The 16,173-nt window shown below is 34.1% G+C and overlaps 1 protein-coding gene across 2 annotated transcripts; it reads left to right on the forward strand.

The window, feature by feature from the left end:
* Positions 1-4,919: 4,919 nt before the first annotated feature.
* LOC131151904 (cyclin-A2-1-like) lies at positions 4,920-14,251 on the forward strand. Of its 2 annotated transcripts, none has more exons than XM_058103379.1 (12): positions 4,920-5,042; positions 6,672-7,027; positions 7,310-7,565; positions 8,353-8,486; positions 8,927-9,019; positions 9,897-10,030; positions 10,452-10,527; positions 12,723-12,799; positions 12,915-12,948; positions 13,035-13,184; positions 13,286-13,420; positions 13,782-14,251. In XM_058103379.1, the coding sequence occupies exons 2-12, from the start codon at positions 6,734-6,736 to the stop codon at positions 13,833-13,835; spliced, it is 1,437 nt and encodes a 478-aa protein (XP_057959362.1). In that variant the 5' UTR covers positions 4,920-5,042; positions 6,672-6,733; the 3' UTR covers positions 13,836-14,251. The 2 variants fall into 2 exon arrangements, with proteins under 2 accessions (XP_057959362.1, XP_057959363.1); XM_058103380.1 differs by having other exon boundaries at positions 4,952-5,037.
* The last annotated feature ends 1,922 nt before the right edge of the window (positions 14,252-16,173 follow it).

A 16,173-nucleotide genomic window follows, 5' to 3' on the forward strand; every position in this document is an offset into this window, starting at 1 on the left:
AAGTCAAACTTTACATCACTCTATGCAATCTTATTTCAAATACAAAATTGATACCGAAATCATTTCATGTACATGTTCAAATACAAATAAATCCTCCTGCACAAAATGCACATCTCCATCCAACCAGCAAAATCCAAGTTCAAATGTTACATAAATTTCACAAGCGACTGCAAATGCTAATGGAATGACATCCTTGAAATCCCACAATTCCTACATTTCCTCTAATCAAGAAAGATTCTTTCCTCATCACCTCATCATTTCCTTTTGCCCAACTAAACAATAATTTGATGTTTTCTCTTCTTATTTAAGGAAGAAAGCCCGACCCTCCTAAGTCCCTCTCCATTTTTCCCCCATTAAAACCTATGAATTCCCATCCCATTTCATTATCTCGGCACATACAAGAAGACACGAAGCTTAGATTTGGGAGGAAGAGCCCAAAGAATAATCCTCCCAACAACCTAAGATTTAGGAGAAACATATATATTGAGGGGGAGTAACTTATTCTCGAAGTTGGATTGAATCGGTCAATTCAACTAGTTGGATCGCGAATCGAGTTACTATTTGATTTGGATTGAAGCCATTTGTTAGTAACACCCTAACTAAAACTAGATAAAATTGAAAACCCGGCCAATTTAGATAAACTAGACCCAACTATAACCAATTTGTTTTTGTAAACTATAGATAATTTCCCCCATGCACACACTCATTTAACCCTTGTCACTTTTAGGTTCTCACTTCTCTCATATGAGTTGTGGGTTTGAGACTGCATCTGCAAGAAATTGAGCTCAAGCAACTATTGAAGCTACCTCTTAACAACCCAATTGGTCATCATTACATATATATATATATAATCAACAAACTTTTTTTTTTCAATTATTTGAATGACAAACTAAAAAAAAAAAAATGAAGAAAAGAGTAAACTTGCAACTCAAAGATCCAAGAAAAAATTTATAAAGATAAGGGGTAAAAAAAGAGAAGTGGCGAGGCATATATTTTATGTGATTTGTGGTAGTACAAAATGAATTAAAATTTTACTGCTAAGTATACCATGTCAACGGAGGATTTGTTAATGAATTACGTTTACTTCAATGTTTATTGCTTGCTTGCCACGACTTTCCTGAATTGATTACTGTTTCTGCTGCTATCTGAATGAATGTTAATGAAAGTGCTTCGTGGAGTAAACGATAGGTTGGCTAGTTAAGTAAGAGTACTTTAGCTAGCGCCGCACAGCCCTTCACAACGGTGTGAAATAGTCGGACCGTGACACTTGGTATCTTTTTATACAGTTGTATCGGAATTGGGTTTCTCCTATAGTTATCCTTTTAATCCAAACTCTTAACCCGAAATCATATTTTGATACCACTGAAACATAAGAAAATTATAAATTACAAATTTTTCTCCACTATACATGCATACACATACTACATAAGTATTCACCTATATAGATTTTCATGTATGTGCATATTAATTGTAATATGACATAGTATGTATTGTAATATTAAAATATTTAATATCATGCATGTGCACATCTATACATGCATATAATATTTATTGTATCACGTAAAAAATGATATTAATATTAAAATGTTATTAAATTTAAGAGATAACCGTCATCTTCATTATCATCACGACTGATATTTGTTATTAAGAGAAAATATACTCACATCCCTTAAGTTATACAATCCATTACATATAATCTCACACACTTTTTAAAAGGACGCTTATACTCCTAAACTATCGAAGTGGGTAATGGAATTAACATCCATTAACTAAACTAATAAAATACTTCAATACCCCACTCTTATTTGAATTTCACTTCATCTTACTTGGTAGCAACTTTTCAATGACAAGAATCAAACTACAATCTTCTACTTCCACATGCTTACCAGTACTCTTACGATTCAAAGCGATCTTTAAAGTTTTGAAAGTAAATCAATGATTTAAATATTCATGTCCAAATATTATTTAATACAATAATAGAACATCCGTTGAGTTTCAATTTATATACATTATGTATAAAATGAATTAAAATTTTTATAGACAAAAAAATTATTTTTTTAAGTTTTTTTTTTGAGTTTTCGGATATACAATGTAATTTCATAAGTTATATGTAACGTGAATAGATAAAGATTGTTATATATATAGTACATGCTATTTTATAAATGTACACTATAGTACCCATGCAATATGCAAATTTAGTATATTTTTATTTTGTAAAATTAATTATTTAATTTCTCAAAAATTTATCTCTTTTTTTTTATTCCTACAATTCAATTATTTTTTTTAATTTTTTAACATGTTATTTTGTTTGTCATTTGAGCCTAAAATAATTTTTTTTGTTCTTTTTTTTTCCTTGCTGCATCTTTGTCGCACTTATATAGTAAAATTTATCAATAATACTATTCCTAAGGCTCATAAGGGCAATTTTTGTCTAAAAAATTACTAACAATTTTCATGTGGCATAAAAATTACAATAATCCATATTGTATGACTTTTGTTAAACCGTCCTTTGACCGCAACCACTTGAAAGGAATCAAATGAGAATGACTTGGAGGACCGAGATGTACTCCGGGGGATCACTTCGATGCCTAAGTTATGAAATTGAAGGTTCAAATTGTAATAGTAAGTGAAGAATGATCGAGAATGAGATACTTACCTCTTCTTGAGATCCCCTTTTTATAGTGGTGAAGACATACTTCCCTTCAGCTCGACATTTATGAGCTTGCTATTATGCTTAGGGGGTTATCGGTGATTCAAGGCAGCTATGCAAGACATCAATAGTAGCGCTTGTAACCGCATCGAGGGTTATGAATAACCTAAAGGCGGTTATGCGGGACATAAAATGCAGTCCATTGTTAGCCATACAACTATCCCCCCTTATAGACATATATACCTGTCAATTTCGGGTGTACCAATTTTGGGTGTATTAGGTTTAACTACATTTTATTGACAAAAGATGTTTTTGCAACCATGAAAATAATTTGGAGAGTATAATTGCACTTTTAGAAGTTTAAGGAATCATGTGTAGTTGATAGTATAATTTAGGCGGTGCAAGTGCTTTCATTTTTTCCTTATTATTTTCAGCATCATAGTGTTATTTTATATTAATATTATTTGTGCAACAATACTATTATAATGTTATAACAAATTAAAATAATACAATACTATGAAATATTATTATTGTGCTATATCACTATTGATTTAATATATTATTATTCTATATTAATAATATTATACTACATTATATTATTATATTCATCAAAACACATAACCAAATGCAATAATCTTAAAAAAAAAAAAAAAGATAATATGCAATATATCAATGCCATATTAGTAATAAAATACAATGATAATAAGAAATCAAATAAAATATAAACTGTAAAGCATAATAAAGTACACAATGATATTGGTATTAATATTAATATATTTTAATTATTATATGCTTAAATGTAAATATTATAATATAATAATTTATTTATGACATTATTATTATATATATTTATATTATGCAGATTCAAATTAAATTAATTCCGAGTCTTATATTATATACTAAACATTACAATACAATACGAATTTGGTTTCAATTTATCATCATATTTTTTATTTAATTCCAATCACAAACCAAACAAGCCCTTAAACTTCTTGCTCCAATGAGGAAGAAGGCACATATACATTCCTTTTCTAGCTACCTAAGCACGTTTTTTGTTTCTTTTTTGCTCCCCTAAAATATAGATCAAGATATCTTTCAAGCTTACAAGAATATTTTGCATTTGGACATAATCTTTCTTTTATTCTTAATCATAAATAAAAGTAAAAAAATTTGAAAAAGAAATTAGTCCATATAATATTAAAAACTGATGTTATTATCTTTTACGAGCTCTACATCTCTTGTTTTTGTTACCGAGTGATTTAAAATCATTGCAATTTTGTTTAGTTCAAAGAGGGGAAAAAAGTGTCGTAAAATGAGGTGACGAGTTTCGAGCTTCAAGTCGAGCAATGCTACCCATCCCAATAAACAAGTTTCGTGAAGATAAATGCACGAGTTGGGACCCACTCCCGGACATTGGGTCCACCCTGAGCCTGTGCATTTCTTGGAATGCTCTTGGAATACACTTTTCAAGAGGAATAGTGTTTTCATTCATATCACCCGCGTGCACTTATGATGTATAACCTACAAAAATATTATTTTTTGTAGATTAAACAATATTTATTTATGAATTTAAATTATTCTGAGCCTTTATATAATATTACTATTTTGAAAATTTTCTTGGCATATAATTTAATTGATTGAAAACTTCGGTAAATTCAAAGTACAACTAAGAAACATCTAATTAGCATATGCAACTTTCTTGACCAATTCCTTGACTAAAAGACAAAGAAAGTAAAATTGTAAAATCATCGCCCCTAATTGACATTAAGTCAAAATTAATTGAAAATCACCTTCACTTTTTTCACATTAACAAGTCAAATCTCCATCCCCCTAGGCCCTAAGTTCAATTTTTGAATTGCAAAATTTTCCATAACCAACTTAACCTAATGGTGGGGGCACCTAAAATGGTGGGGGGAGGGCTGATGTCATCACATTGTCAATTTTTTATATTTTTATTTTGCTGACTCAGCATTTGATTATGCTGAGATGGCAGTGTATGAGGGGACAAAGGTAATGCAAGAGGAGGTCAAATGCTGACGTGGCAACAATTGAGTGGAGAGTGGAACATTACTAATCGTCTCCGGCTGCAGGGTAGCTAAGTCCACTTAAATTACTGAAATGGTTTTTCAAAAAAAGAAAAATCTAAAAACGAACATAGTTCTGGAAACACCGAAACGACATTAAATGTGCCGTTTTTGGGTTTGGACTTCGGAAGTTTGAACTGCACCTTCGTCCCGCTCACGCTCCCCTTATATATCGGTACTCACAGTCACTGACTCACTCTCTCTCTTCTCTCTCTCTCTCTACTGCTGCATGATCGATTTCCATGGAAACCCTACTCTGTTCTCCGGACCGCAGTTGAGGGTTTCGGAGCTCGGACAAGCAGAGTAAGGTCAGGTCTCATGCTGCTTTTTTTTTTTTTTTCCTCTCTCTCTTTTTCAAAGCATACGCATATTCTCCGTTTTCCCTGCTTTTTGTGACTGTGGACTTCGGTGCTGCCTTGCAATGTCTTCGTTTTAGATCGACCATAATGTTCAGATTCGTTTGAAACTCTCACAATGTTTGAAGTTTCACAATGTAGATCTGTTAGGTCGATTCTATTTCCTTGTATGGTTCTTGTTTTTTCGAATGTTTGGCCTGTTTTTTTCTTTCTTTCTTTCTTTCTTTTTTGCGTCAAATTCTTCAGCATTGGTGCATGATAGCGTGGCTTGTCTCTTGCATTTTTTGAGCTTTCGTTGCAGATTATGGTTTGAAACTATTGAAGAAATTTGAGCGGGGTAAATGCTGGGAAAACGTTTCGTTCTCTATTCTTTTGTTGTTTCCGACACTTCAATGATTTGGTTTTTATATGAGTTTTGAAACGTTTGATGATGAAACCAGCGAATTTCAAATAAAGGGTTTTGAAGGCATTTTTAAAGCTTTCTGTCTGTGACGTCTTTTCTTTTTTCTCATAACCAAATTTGAATTTTAGATAGTACTACGATTTCCATGCTGTCGAGCTGTTTAAAAATCTTAAATTACAGGTACATATTTGGGTGTGAAGGACGAAAAATTTTTTAGGAATTTTTACATCATCGTCTCAAAGCTCTGTTCTAAATGTATGTACCTTAAAAGTAGTAAGCATGTTCGCTTCTCTTTGGTTCTTCCGTGGATTATGCTGATGAAAAATTAATATTGGGTTTAATCTTTGAGAATTTTCTTTTCAAAATATTAAAAAGATAAAGCAAATGTTCGTCTCTACAATATTAATATTGGGTTTAATCTTTGAGAATTTTCTTTTCAAAATATAAAAAGATAAAGCAAATGTTCGTTTCTACAATCAATTGCAAGCACAAGATTTGCTAGTGCTCGCTCATAGACACGAAAATTTATAAGATCGTCAATTCTGAGTTCCTCATTAGACATCAATGCTTTGCGTCTGCATCAGATCTCTGCTTCTGTTCGATTGGCATGTTAGTCCACATAATTAGAGCGAGATGGATGAAATTAAGAGATTCCCTTGATTGATAGTTTCCAGAATTAGAATTTTTTAAGGCCGTGAGACTCATTATTCATGTCCTAATTTATGGTTTAGATAATTTGCGAATAAAGATATGCATGAGTATTAAGAGGATGTTAAATTGATGGGAATCAAGAAAAGAAAGGATAGATTCAAAAGGAAATGCATTGGATAGATTGAAATTTTTGTAATTTGGTTCTGGTTTGTCCAAAGAAAACTACTTTATAAGCATTCTATCATTCATTAAGAATCAAGGACTGCTATCGTTCAGAACACCACTATATGGACGAAGGGAGCATTGAAAAGAAACAGGGTATAAAGTATGACGATCGTTCATACAGTTAGCGCTCCATAAGTATCTGAAAAACCAGAAAAAGAAATTAGTGCCAAAAGCTTTCTGAGTTGAATGTTTTGTGTAGTTTCTTAAGGAGTACATTATGATGCATTCCTATTACACTTACGGTTAAATTCTAAATTCTTCCCCCATTATTTTTGACATTGGATTGGTCATATTGACTGCAGGTTTTTAATGGATATCATTTTTGTTTAGAAATTTGGATTTCTTTTCTACAAGGCACGCAAATATGAACAAGGAAAATATAGCTGCTGCTAAATTTGAAGGGTCTACCGCTCGAATCACACGGGCTCGGGCTAAAGAACTAGGCTCATCACGAGGGTTAAGACCACCAAAACCTTCCATAAAACAGGATCAGAAGCGAGTTCTTCGATCAAATTCAAAAAGAGCAGCAATGGAAGAGAATAAATCCACTGACACTGCCACTTCCCATCTTCAGCATAAGAAGAGGGCAGTTTTTAAGGATGTCACTAACATTCTCCGTGAAAATTCATATAACTGCATGAATGCAGCCAGAAGTCAGGCAAGGATATAACATTGTTTCTCTTGTTCTTTTTCCTTATAGTTAGTAGAATAAAGCCTGATGTATTTTTTTTTTTTCATGTACGTCGTCATTGCCAATTCACAAAATTAAGAGATGGTTGGTTCTTGAAATAACCAATGTTTTTCCCTTTTTTTTGCTAGCTAGTCACAAGATTTGTTTGTCCCTATGATCTGTGTATAGAAGCTTTTCATTTTTACACATTAGTTCAATGGTCCAAACACACTGCCTGTTGATGCTGATACTTGTCAGCCTGGTATGCAGATTAAAAGAGGTCCTGCAAAGAGGACTGCAAAGGTAGCCCCAGATACTGTTGCAGAGACTTCAGAGGTTCAAGAAGATGTCAAGACGGTGATTGCTGAAGAAGTATCCAAAACAAAGGCAGTTGAATTACAAAAAGAAGCTATGCCACCTCAACCGATGACACTGTGTAACGTAAGAGAATGTGATGTACCAGATCTGATGCTTGCAAAACAGACCCCAAGAAAGCCTTCTCAACTTCAAGGCCCTCTAAAGAAAGGTTATATCTGTCTCAACTTTCTCCTGTAGATTGTAATGCTTCAGATAGAAACATGATTTGGCCAGCTAAATTGCAGAGTGAGATGCTCAATAATTGATATAGGCAACTTTTGTGCCATTTCATAAGGGTGATGGGTTCTGTGATCTTACTATGAATAAATTTGAAAAGATTCCGTGGGTTTGTAAATTCATTGAATGGAATACATGTGGATGGAAATCGTTATTGTGATTGTTTGTGCTTGATCTGGATAGAGAACAAATAGCATTAATATAATGGCATCAGCCAATTTGCTTTGTAAGTTCTCTGAAAGTAGTAGGCTAGTAGCCAGTAGGTTCTCAAAATTTGAAAATGAACTAGAAAGCAGTTACACCATCTCAAAAGTTAGTTACTCTGAGTTGCTAGGATTTGTGCACGTTAAAATGAATTTTAAAAGAGTGTTTAGAATACTATAAAATTGTTAAATCTGTACTCCTGTTTTGGACCGAATTGTGGAAAATTGCAAACCAACTGCTTAAAAGTAAAATTGGGGAAGTTGCAGTAGGTTGCCAACTCTATATGGCAGCAACTACTCAGAGTTTGCAGATAAAATGATTTGGGCAGCAACTGTGATAAGCAGAAAATCAATCCATCATGTTCAAAAATCGGACATGCCAATCACATAAATTATTTCCTCTAGAGGCTGACAAGTTTATTTTTTCTGTGGATTTAAGTTTTTAGTGCAGCTAAGCTGAAAGCTAGCGGGAATTAGCTGCTGTAATTGATGCCTTTTTTTTTTTAAATTGTGCAGAAGAAGATAAGCTTCACAAGAAATCATTAGGCTCAAAGGGTCTTGGAATTGCAGATATTGATTCAAACCAAAAGGATCCTCAGATGTGCAGCCTCTATGCCACAGATATATATAATAATTTGCGAGTTGCTGAGGTTCATTTGCAGTTCACATATTTTAGTACTTGTTGCCATTGTCAATCTTTACTAGTTGGCTAATTTCTCGAATCTCGATGCTCAAGTGCAAGTATACTGTAGCTAATAGCAGTGTTAGGAGCAGAATAATTATGTTTGTTTTGATTATTTAACATACTAGCAGTACATGGTGGAACGATTGAGTTGATGCTGTTGCATCTTGGTTTGGTATACTTTTCTAATGTTGACTGTGACGTGGCATTATTCATGAATCATTATCAAATAATTTTGCATAATATTAACTTTCTACTGAACTTTGTTTGGCAGAAAGAAATTCAAGTCTTTTGTTTTTAAATTAAGAAATTATTTTGATTCTAAGATGGAAATTTACCAAATTATAGATTCTTGTTTATTAAGAAGATATATGATGCTTGCTTACATAAATGATCTTCTTTCTTCAGCTCAACCTAAGACCTTCTGCTAATTTTATGGAAACGCCGCAACAAGATATCACTCAGAGCATGCGGGGAATTCTAGTTGATTGGCTTGTGGAGGTTAGTGTCATACTGTCATCTAAATGTATACAAGTCCGAAATGATAAATGCATCTTCAGCTTCAAGACACATTTATCGGGTTCTTGGAAGTGCAAACACATTATGACCTAAAATTTTCTTCTGAATGTATACAAGTCCAAAATGATAAATGCACTTTCAGCTTCAAGACGCATTTATTGGATTCTTGGAAGTGCAAACACATTATGACCTAAAATTTTCTTCTTCTGAACGTTGAATTAGGGACTTCTTTCTGTTCTAAAACTCTCTTAGTTCAGATGATTACAACTAATAACTCCTTCTGTTGACGGCATAAAAATGGAGTTCTCTATCTTTGGCAACTGACAGTTTCTGCTTAGGTTGCATTGTACATGCATGTGTCGTAGGATACACGACAAGAGCAAGACACCAAATATTGTCCATTCTTCCTGTTATGCATATGGATAACAGGCCATAAACTTTCATCCATTTTTCTGAGTTCTGAAAATTCTAATTAGAATTGGAGGTCTTTTATGAACACAAATGGGTTGTCACTTCCTATACTACTCTCAGATACTATCTTCAACCTTTTTATCCATTCCGAAATCATTTATTCTTTTTATATGATTGGCATCCATCATAGAGTACCATATAATATTTAGCATTTGCAGCAATGATTGAAAAGTTGAAAATCAGTTCAGCTGTTATACATTGAAATCCTACTGTATTTTGGAGTGATAAATCAGACTCTCCATGTAAGACTATCTAAGATTGTACTTATAGAGCTTTCAAACAATATCTGAATTCTCTTGCTTCTGAATGAATCATATATTAGGGTCCTTTAAGATTAGTAGTGGATATTGATAGGGGCCGCCATAATTAATTATTTCTCTTCATTCAGGTTTCTGAAGAATATAAGCTGGTTCCAGACACACTTCACCTTACAGTGAATCTCATCGATCGGTATCTTTCTCAAAATCACATTGAAAAACAAAGACTCCAACTGCTTGGTGTTACTTGTATGCTAATTGCCTCGTAAGTTCTCCATTTGGGATAGTCCAACTAAACTGGAATGCATTACTTTTCCTTTAAATTAAGAGTTAAAAAGGTGTTGTCATTGACAAAGATAATTGGAACTCAGAATAACAGCTTGAATTAAGATGTGGCTTGCCACTTCAGTGATGGAGAGTGTATTTCTTCATTAGAATCTCTCTCTCTCTCATTTGTGTTCTTGTGTCCCTGTGTTTTGTCTTTTGAAGAAGCAAAAGTTCTCTTTTATCATTTTAATATCATTATATTGCTCTTAGACGTGATTCTATGTAATCTAGCTTGATGTTTATATACTAAAAAAAAACTTAATGCATTAATTGATACATGGAAAAACATGTCTATTATTTTCTAGTTCACTGACAAACTTTTTTTTTTTTGTTTGCTTCTCAACTCTTGTGAATTGAAGAAAGTATGAAGAAATATGTGCACCCCGTGTGGAAGAGTTTTGCTTCATCACAGACAACACTTATACCAGAGAGGAGGTATGTTCTAATCAATTTTTCAAACATGCTTCAATATGCTGTAATATTTATGGCATAGAGAAAATAGAGAACAAATAGGAAGTGATTCATTAAAAATGGAACATGACAATCCTATCCCTTCAAGGTCACTTGAAAGTTGAGGCTACAGATTTAGAATTTAGTTCCTACTTTGCTGAATTTGAAGTGGATTAATTGCCACATCAAGTAAATTTCGTAATGTAGGTTGTAAAATCTGGAATAAATAATCCTGAATTTTTTCTGAAATTCAAAGAAATTTTTGTTCTTGAATGAAATTCAAAAATACAGATCTTGGGCTGTTCAAACTTGCAGCTGGAAATCAGGATGAAGTTGCAGTCAGAACAGTGAAAAAAGCTGACCTTAAAAAGGACTAGTTTAATTCTGTACTTCAAAATAATTTTTCCCATGTTCTTGCAAATTTTTAGTCCACTGCTTTCAAGATATAGCTCTTGGTATTTGAAATATTCAGCTTGTCAGAAAATCCTTAATGCTTGGTTTTGAGTCCAAAGCCGTTATCTAAATTGCTCTTTGGTTGTGTTTGGGAGTACGGATTCTAGGCCTTGAATTTGGGTTTGCATAGAGTTGAATAAAGCTTGGTACAATTTTATATTGAATTTTTATCCAAGTCCATGCAAACACAAATTCAATGTCTAAACTCCAAGCTCTCATGTTACTCTTTTTCAACTTAGCAAAATTTGATCTTAAACTATTTTGGGTAGCTATACAAATCCAATTCTGCCTTGTCCACTTTAAACATGGCTATACTTTTGTCATTTTCATGTAGCGCTTCCTCACATTCTTTTTGGCCTTCCTGCCTCATTTGTCTTCAAAGTCCTACTCATTCAGTGCGGCAATTGCTGTTATTATTCGTGGCCATACCATTAGTTGAATCTCTTACAATTTTAATCCCCTTGGATATTTTGAGTGTGTTAATGGATGCTTATCTTATCTTTTTCCTTTTTCTTTTATCCAAAATGTAAATATATTGATCAAAATGGATATGTACAGAATCTCTGGACATACCTGAGAGGAGGGAGCCAAACTCCCAAACAAGCAACTAAAGCAATACAATCAAACCTGGGTACACCCAAGAAATGCCAGTTACAATCAAGAACACAACAAATGACATCAAAACTAACATCAAGTTGTGAGGAGAACTTCAGAAAACCAGACAGCAAATTAATCTACTCCAACACCACTAACAAACTTCCAGTGAAGGCAGCATTACAAACTGCCCCCAACAAGACTGCAGAAGAGCAGCAACTACTTCTCAACCAGCTACTTTCCAGCACTTCAAACCAAACCAGAAAGAAAACAGTAGAGCTGCAGTAGTACAACAGCAAACTGCTCAAACAGTACCAGAGCAGCAGCTATATGCTTGTCTTTTGCTGCAGCTGTTGTTGTCCAGATCATTCTGCACTAGTATTTTGTTAGGTCATTTTCCTAATAACTGTAATTAGTATGAATGCTAAATCATACATATGACTTCACATATGATAGACTCCAAGTATCTAAGAAACAAGGTATGAAAGGTGACAGCAAACAACTTCTGTGGCCAAAGTTTTTGGAAAGGGCAGGAAGCTTGGAAAGTTAGAAAAGTATATCGAGCCCACTGTTTTATGAGATTCTAGTTTCATGTCCTGTCATACTCATTTTCAGGAATCAGACCCAAGTATAAGGGGAACCTTCTGAATTTCACAAAATGGGAAAAATCCAAGGAAACAGCTTCTCTGCATAAAAAGCCTGGGTAAGGCTGCGTATACTATGATGACCGTCCCCCATACCCTTGCAAAGCAGGGGGCCTTGAGGCCCAGGAACACCCTTAGTCTGAAGTATAAGGGAAAAAAGCGAATTTGTATTTCGTATCTCTTCATTTTGGCAACAAACATATTTGCTGTATCAGCCACTTGCCTCTAACTAGACTCAAGATGCAAGTAATACATCTGATGTGAACATTTTGTGATGATGCTTAACCTTCTAACATTTTGCTTTAGTTTCAACTCAGGAGTAAGAGTCATATATAACACTTAATAACATTATGCATTTCTATTCATCTAAATCTTGTGCAAGTTTTACTCTATATGATTTTTTCATACCATGCTAGAGCCTTGCTCCTTTTTTTCCAAGGTAGTTGCCGATGCAAAGGTAGATATTTCCTGACTGATGTAGCACTGCAGGTTTTAAAAATGGAGAGCCAAGTTTTGAATTTTCTGCACTTTAAATTATCAGTACCCACAACAAAAACATTTCTCAGGTATTTAGTACGCCATCATTTTCATCTTTATTTTTTATATTCATTTCACTGTGAATCCACTGATGTGTCTGATCTACCACCATTCCTTGGGGTTTTCCCACTTTGTGAAATTCAGAAGGTTCCTTCAAGCAGCACAAGTATCTTCCAAGGTATGTTGGATGGTATTTGTTTTTTGAGAAATTTATTGAAGATAGTGAACGCTAGAATGTAAATATAAAGTTTGTTTTATTTTCAGGTTCCTTGTCTAGAACTGGAGTTATTGGCCAATTATTTAGCAGAATTGACTCTTGTTGAGTACAGCTTCCTTGAGTTCTTACCTTCCTTGATAGCTGCATCTGCTGTTTTTCTTGCCAAATGGACACTTGATCAATCCGAGCATCCATGGGTCTGTCTGCATTTATTGTATTTCTTGATTCTAACTAACCTTTGTTTCATTAAAATAAAATTATTTTTTTCAATAACGTTGATTGTTTATTATTCTCACAGAATGCTACTCTTGAGCACTATAGCAGCTACAATGCATTAGAACTAAGAGCCATAGTTCTTGCAATGCATGATTTGCAACTGAACACCAGTGGCTGTTCTCTGAATGCCATACGTGAAAAGTACAAGCAACAGAAGGTAATTTATAAGCAGTTTCCTTTTCCATTTGCAGTTAACTAATTAGTAACCACATGTTCAAGTTAGTTCTCATGATGCTTGTTTGAACAGCAGTCAATTGTTTTTAAAACATAAGGGCCTGTTTTGAAATATCATAAAAATGCCGAGGGAACTTCTTCGGATATCCTGTCTGAAACAGCATTCATTTTGGTTTAACATGGTAAAAATATGGAACCCATCAAGAAAGCTTGCCTCTGATCAGAGAATTCCCCCTGCTGAGGCTTTGATGTTCCCGAAACAGCCTTTGTGCATTAACATGATATTGATGGTATTATCTTAGATATGTAACTCTAATGAAAATATTGTTATCATGACATGACAGTTCAATTGTGTGGCCACATTGTCAGCCTCAAGCCCAGTTCGGTCGCTCTTTTAGAGATTAACAACTTATTTTTACTTGCATAAGAGATGCTTTTTAACATATTCCGTCAGAGCTGCTCGCTCAAGGCCGGTAAATCTGATGATGCTTCTGATTCCTGATCCAAATTCACCCTTCAATTTATTTCCCCCACATTATTTTCTAATTTGTTTGTCCTTGTTGTATCATTTTACCTGGTTCTTGTAATTCCAGACCTGTATCTTTGTAATGTGGAATTGTAAGAGCATAGCGCGGTGGTAAATTTATAAGTGCCTTCCGCCGAATTATTTCTTTTAGCTTCATAGCTTGTGGAAAGTCATTGAACCACACTGAATCTCCATCAGTTGCGAGCTTGCAACGAAGAGTGTATTCATATGAAGATACTTCTGTATCTGAAACCTTAAAATATTCAATCAATTATTTTTTTTCTGTCACATTCTCTTTCTCTTATCATTTTTTTTTTACGGTTTCCGAGAGAGAGAGGTGATAGAATGACTTGAGCATGAGGGCTTAAACATACTTTTGTAATATAATGTTCTAAATTCATTTGCTTTATTCTTGTACACTTGATATTTTGAACTAGAGCAGATCTGCAGAATTGAGGTGAATGATTTCCCATGCAAGATCCTGCACTAGAACAATAGGTTCTCTTTTCTGTATTTATCAGCAACATAGGGTCCTGGTTAGTGACAGCATTTACACAAGAAGGAGATGTTCACCATCTCTGCTTCATGCTTTTGGGACTGCAAATGAGTTGAACCTAGCTTTCGTCAGCTCGAGCTTTGCTTGATTGCTTGAAAGAGAGAGCTTGAGCTTAAAGTTTGCTATTTGATCTTGGCTTGAGCTCAGCTCAATCGTTTTATAAACGAGTCTAACTCAAGTGTAGGTTGAAAGCTCGAGCTTAAGCTCAAACACAACTTAACTCAACTAAAACTCAATCCAAATTAATTAGTAAGCAGAGCCACTAAACTAGTTAAATATAATTAATAATTAATAAAATAATATGAGAAAAAAAATATATTAAAGTTTAAAATATTTAATAGACTAATGTTGAATTAGTTTAGAAGCTTAATATCAAGTTTGTTCACCAACGAGCTTGGCTTGTTTTACTTAATAAACAAGTTTTGCGTGAATCATAATCAAGTTAAGCACTGAGTAACTAGTAGTTTAACTCGTTTGTGACTTTACTTGCTTTTCATATCTAAGGCCTTACTAGGAGGCCTCTAAGTCGACTATTGTGAAGGTGATCAACAGACCTATAGGTATAGATTATAGCACCTACCACTCATTGAACTCAAGTCCATTGAACAATTTGAGACTAACATTTAGCCATTGTCGTGGAGGTTAATGCTAGTCCATTCTTTGGGGGACTCAATTAGGCTCCGAGAAGTCCTTTGTCATGAAAGAGGTCTGGCTCAATTTTCGAATGCTGAATTGAAAGGTCCAGTTTCTTTCAAGGAAGAACCAAAAGTGAACCGAAAGTGATTTTTTCTTTTAATGAATTTGGTTCAAACATATTTGGGTGGTTCAAATTTTTTATTTTTTTTATTTTTGCGGTCTAAAACTGATTTATTTGAATATACTTTTTAAATATAGATAAATGGTTCAATCAATATTTTATGCATTAATGCTAATGAATCCAGTTTTTTCGCTTTGGGTTAAAAATCAAAACCAAAGCTTTGCTTAGTCTGATTTACCATAGTTTTTGTACATTCCTATTGTCCTCCCAAACTGGCCTCAAGTTAACAAAACGGAGGAATGGGGCATATTGAATAATGAACTCATCAAAGAAACCTCCCTCCCCCAAACCGTTGCATAAATCACAATATGTATTTCTATAATTAAAACATCAGTTTCCTGTTGGGATCTCTCGGGCCAGCCCTGCACTGCACCAAATGGTTTTGGGCCAAGGGGAGAAACCCAGCTGATTGGGTTTTAAAGATTTGATCCGTTAGAAGAAACAAAAAGATGGGATCTCATGAAGGGTGAGACACATTTGAGGCCTTCAGGAGAATAAGAGCCTATTCTTTGGCGGCTGTTGATATTCCCAGAGCACATTTCTCACAATGTTGGAAGTCATTTCATTTTATTCTTAACTATTTTCGTGGGAGCAAATTTGTTGGTTTTGGAATTGGATTCTTCTATTATTTTTTTCATGTCATGTATTTTATTCTCATCAAACTCCATCTTGTGCATGCATCTTGCAAATCATGTGTTAACTAAAGCATGAGTAGTCATTCTGAACACAGGTTAAACTTCAAAACCAACAATTTGTGACAGATGAAAAGATCTCAAAAGACCCGAAGCATGTCCCAAATCTAAACGTTGAGCTTTTTGTCTGATTGCTTTAAGTGAG

The sequence above is a fragment of the Malania oleifera genome, chromosome 3, assembly GCF_029873635.1.
Source record: "Malania oleifera isolate guangnan ecotype guangnan chromosome 3, ASM2987363v1, whole genome shotgun sequence".
In the NCBI taxonomy this organism is placed as follows: Eukaryota; Viridiplantae; Streptophyta; class Magnoliopsida; order Santalales; family Ximeniaceae; genus Malania; species Malania oleifera.

What these genes read in the sequence shown, in the direction of transcription:
- LOC131151904 (XM_058103379.1), top strand. Translation starts at nt 6,734, where the DNA reads ATGAACAAGGAAAATATAGCTGCTGCTAAATTTGAAGGGTCTACCGCT. An exon ending in TAGTTGATTGGCTTGTGGAG is followed by an intron (nt 9,020 to 9,896) that starts GTTAGTGTCATA and finishes CTCTTCATTCAG; the next exon opens with GTTTCTGAAGAATATAAGCT. An exon ending in ACACTTATACCAGAGAGGAG is followed by an intron (nt 10,528 to 12,722) that starts GTATGTTCTAAT and finishes GTAGCACTGCAG; the next exon opens with GTTTTAAAAATGGAGAGCCA.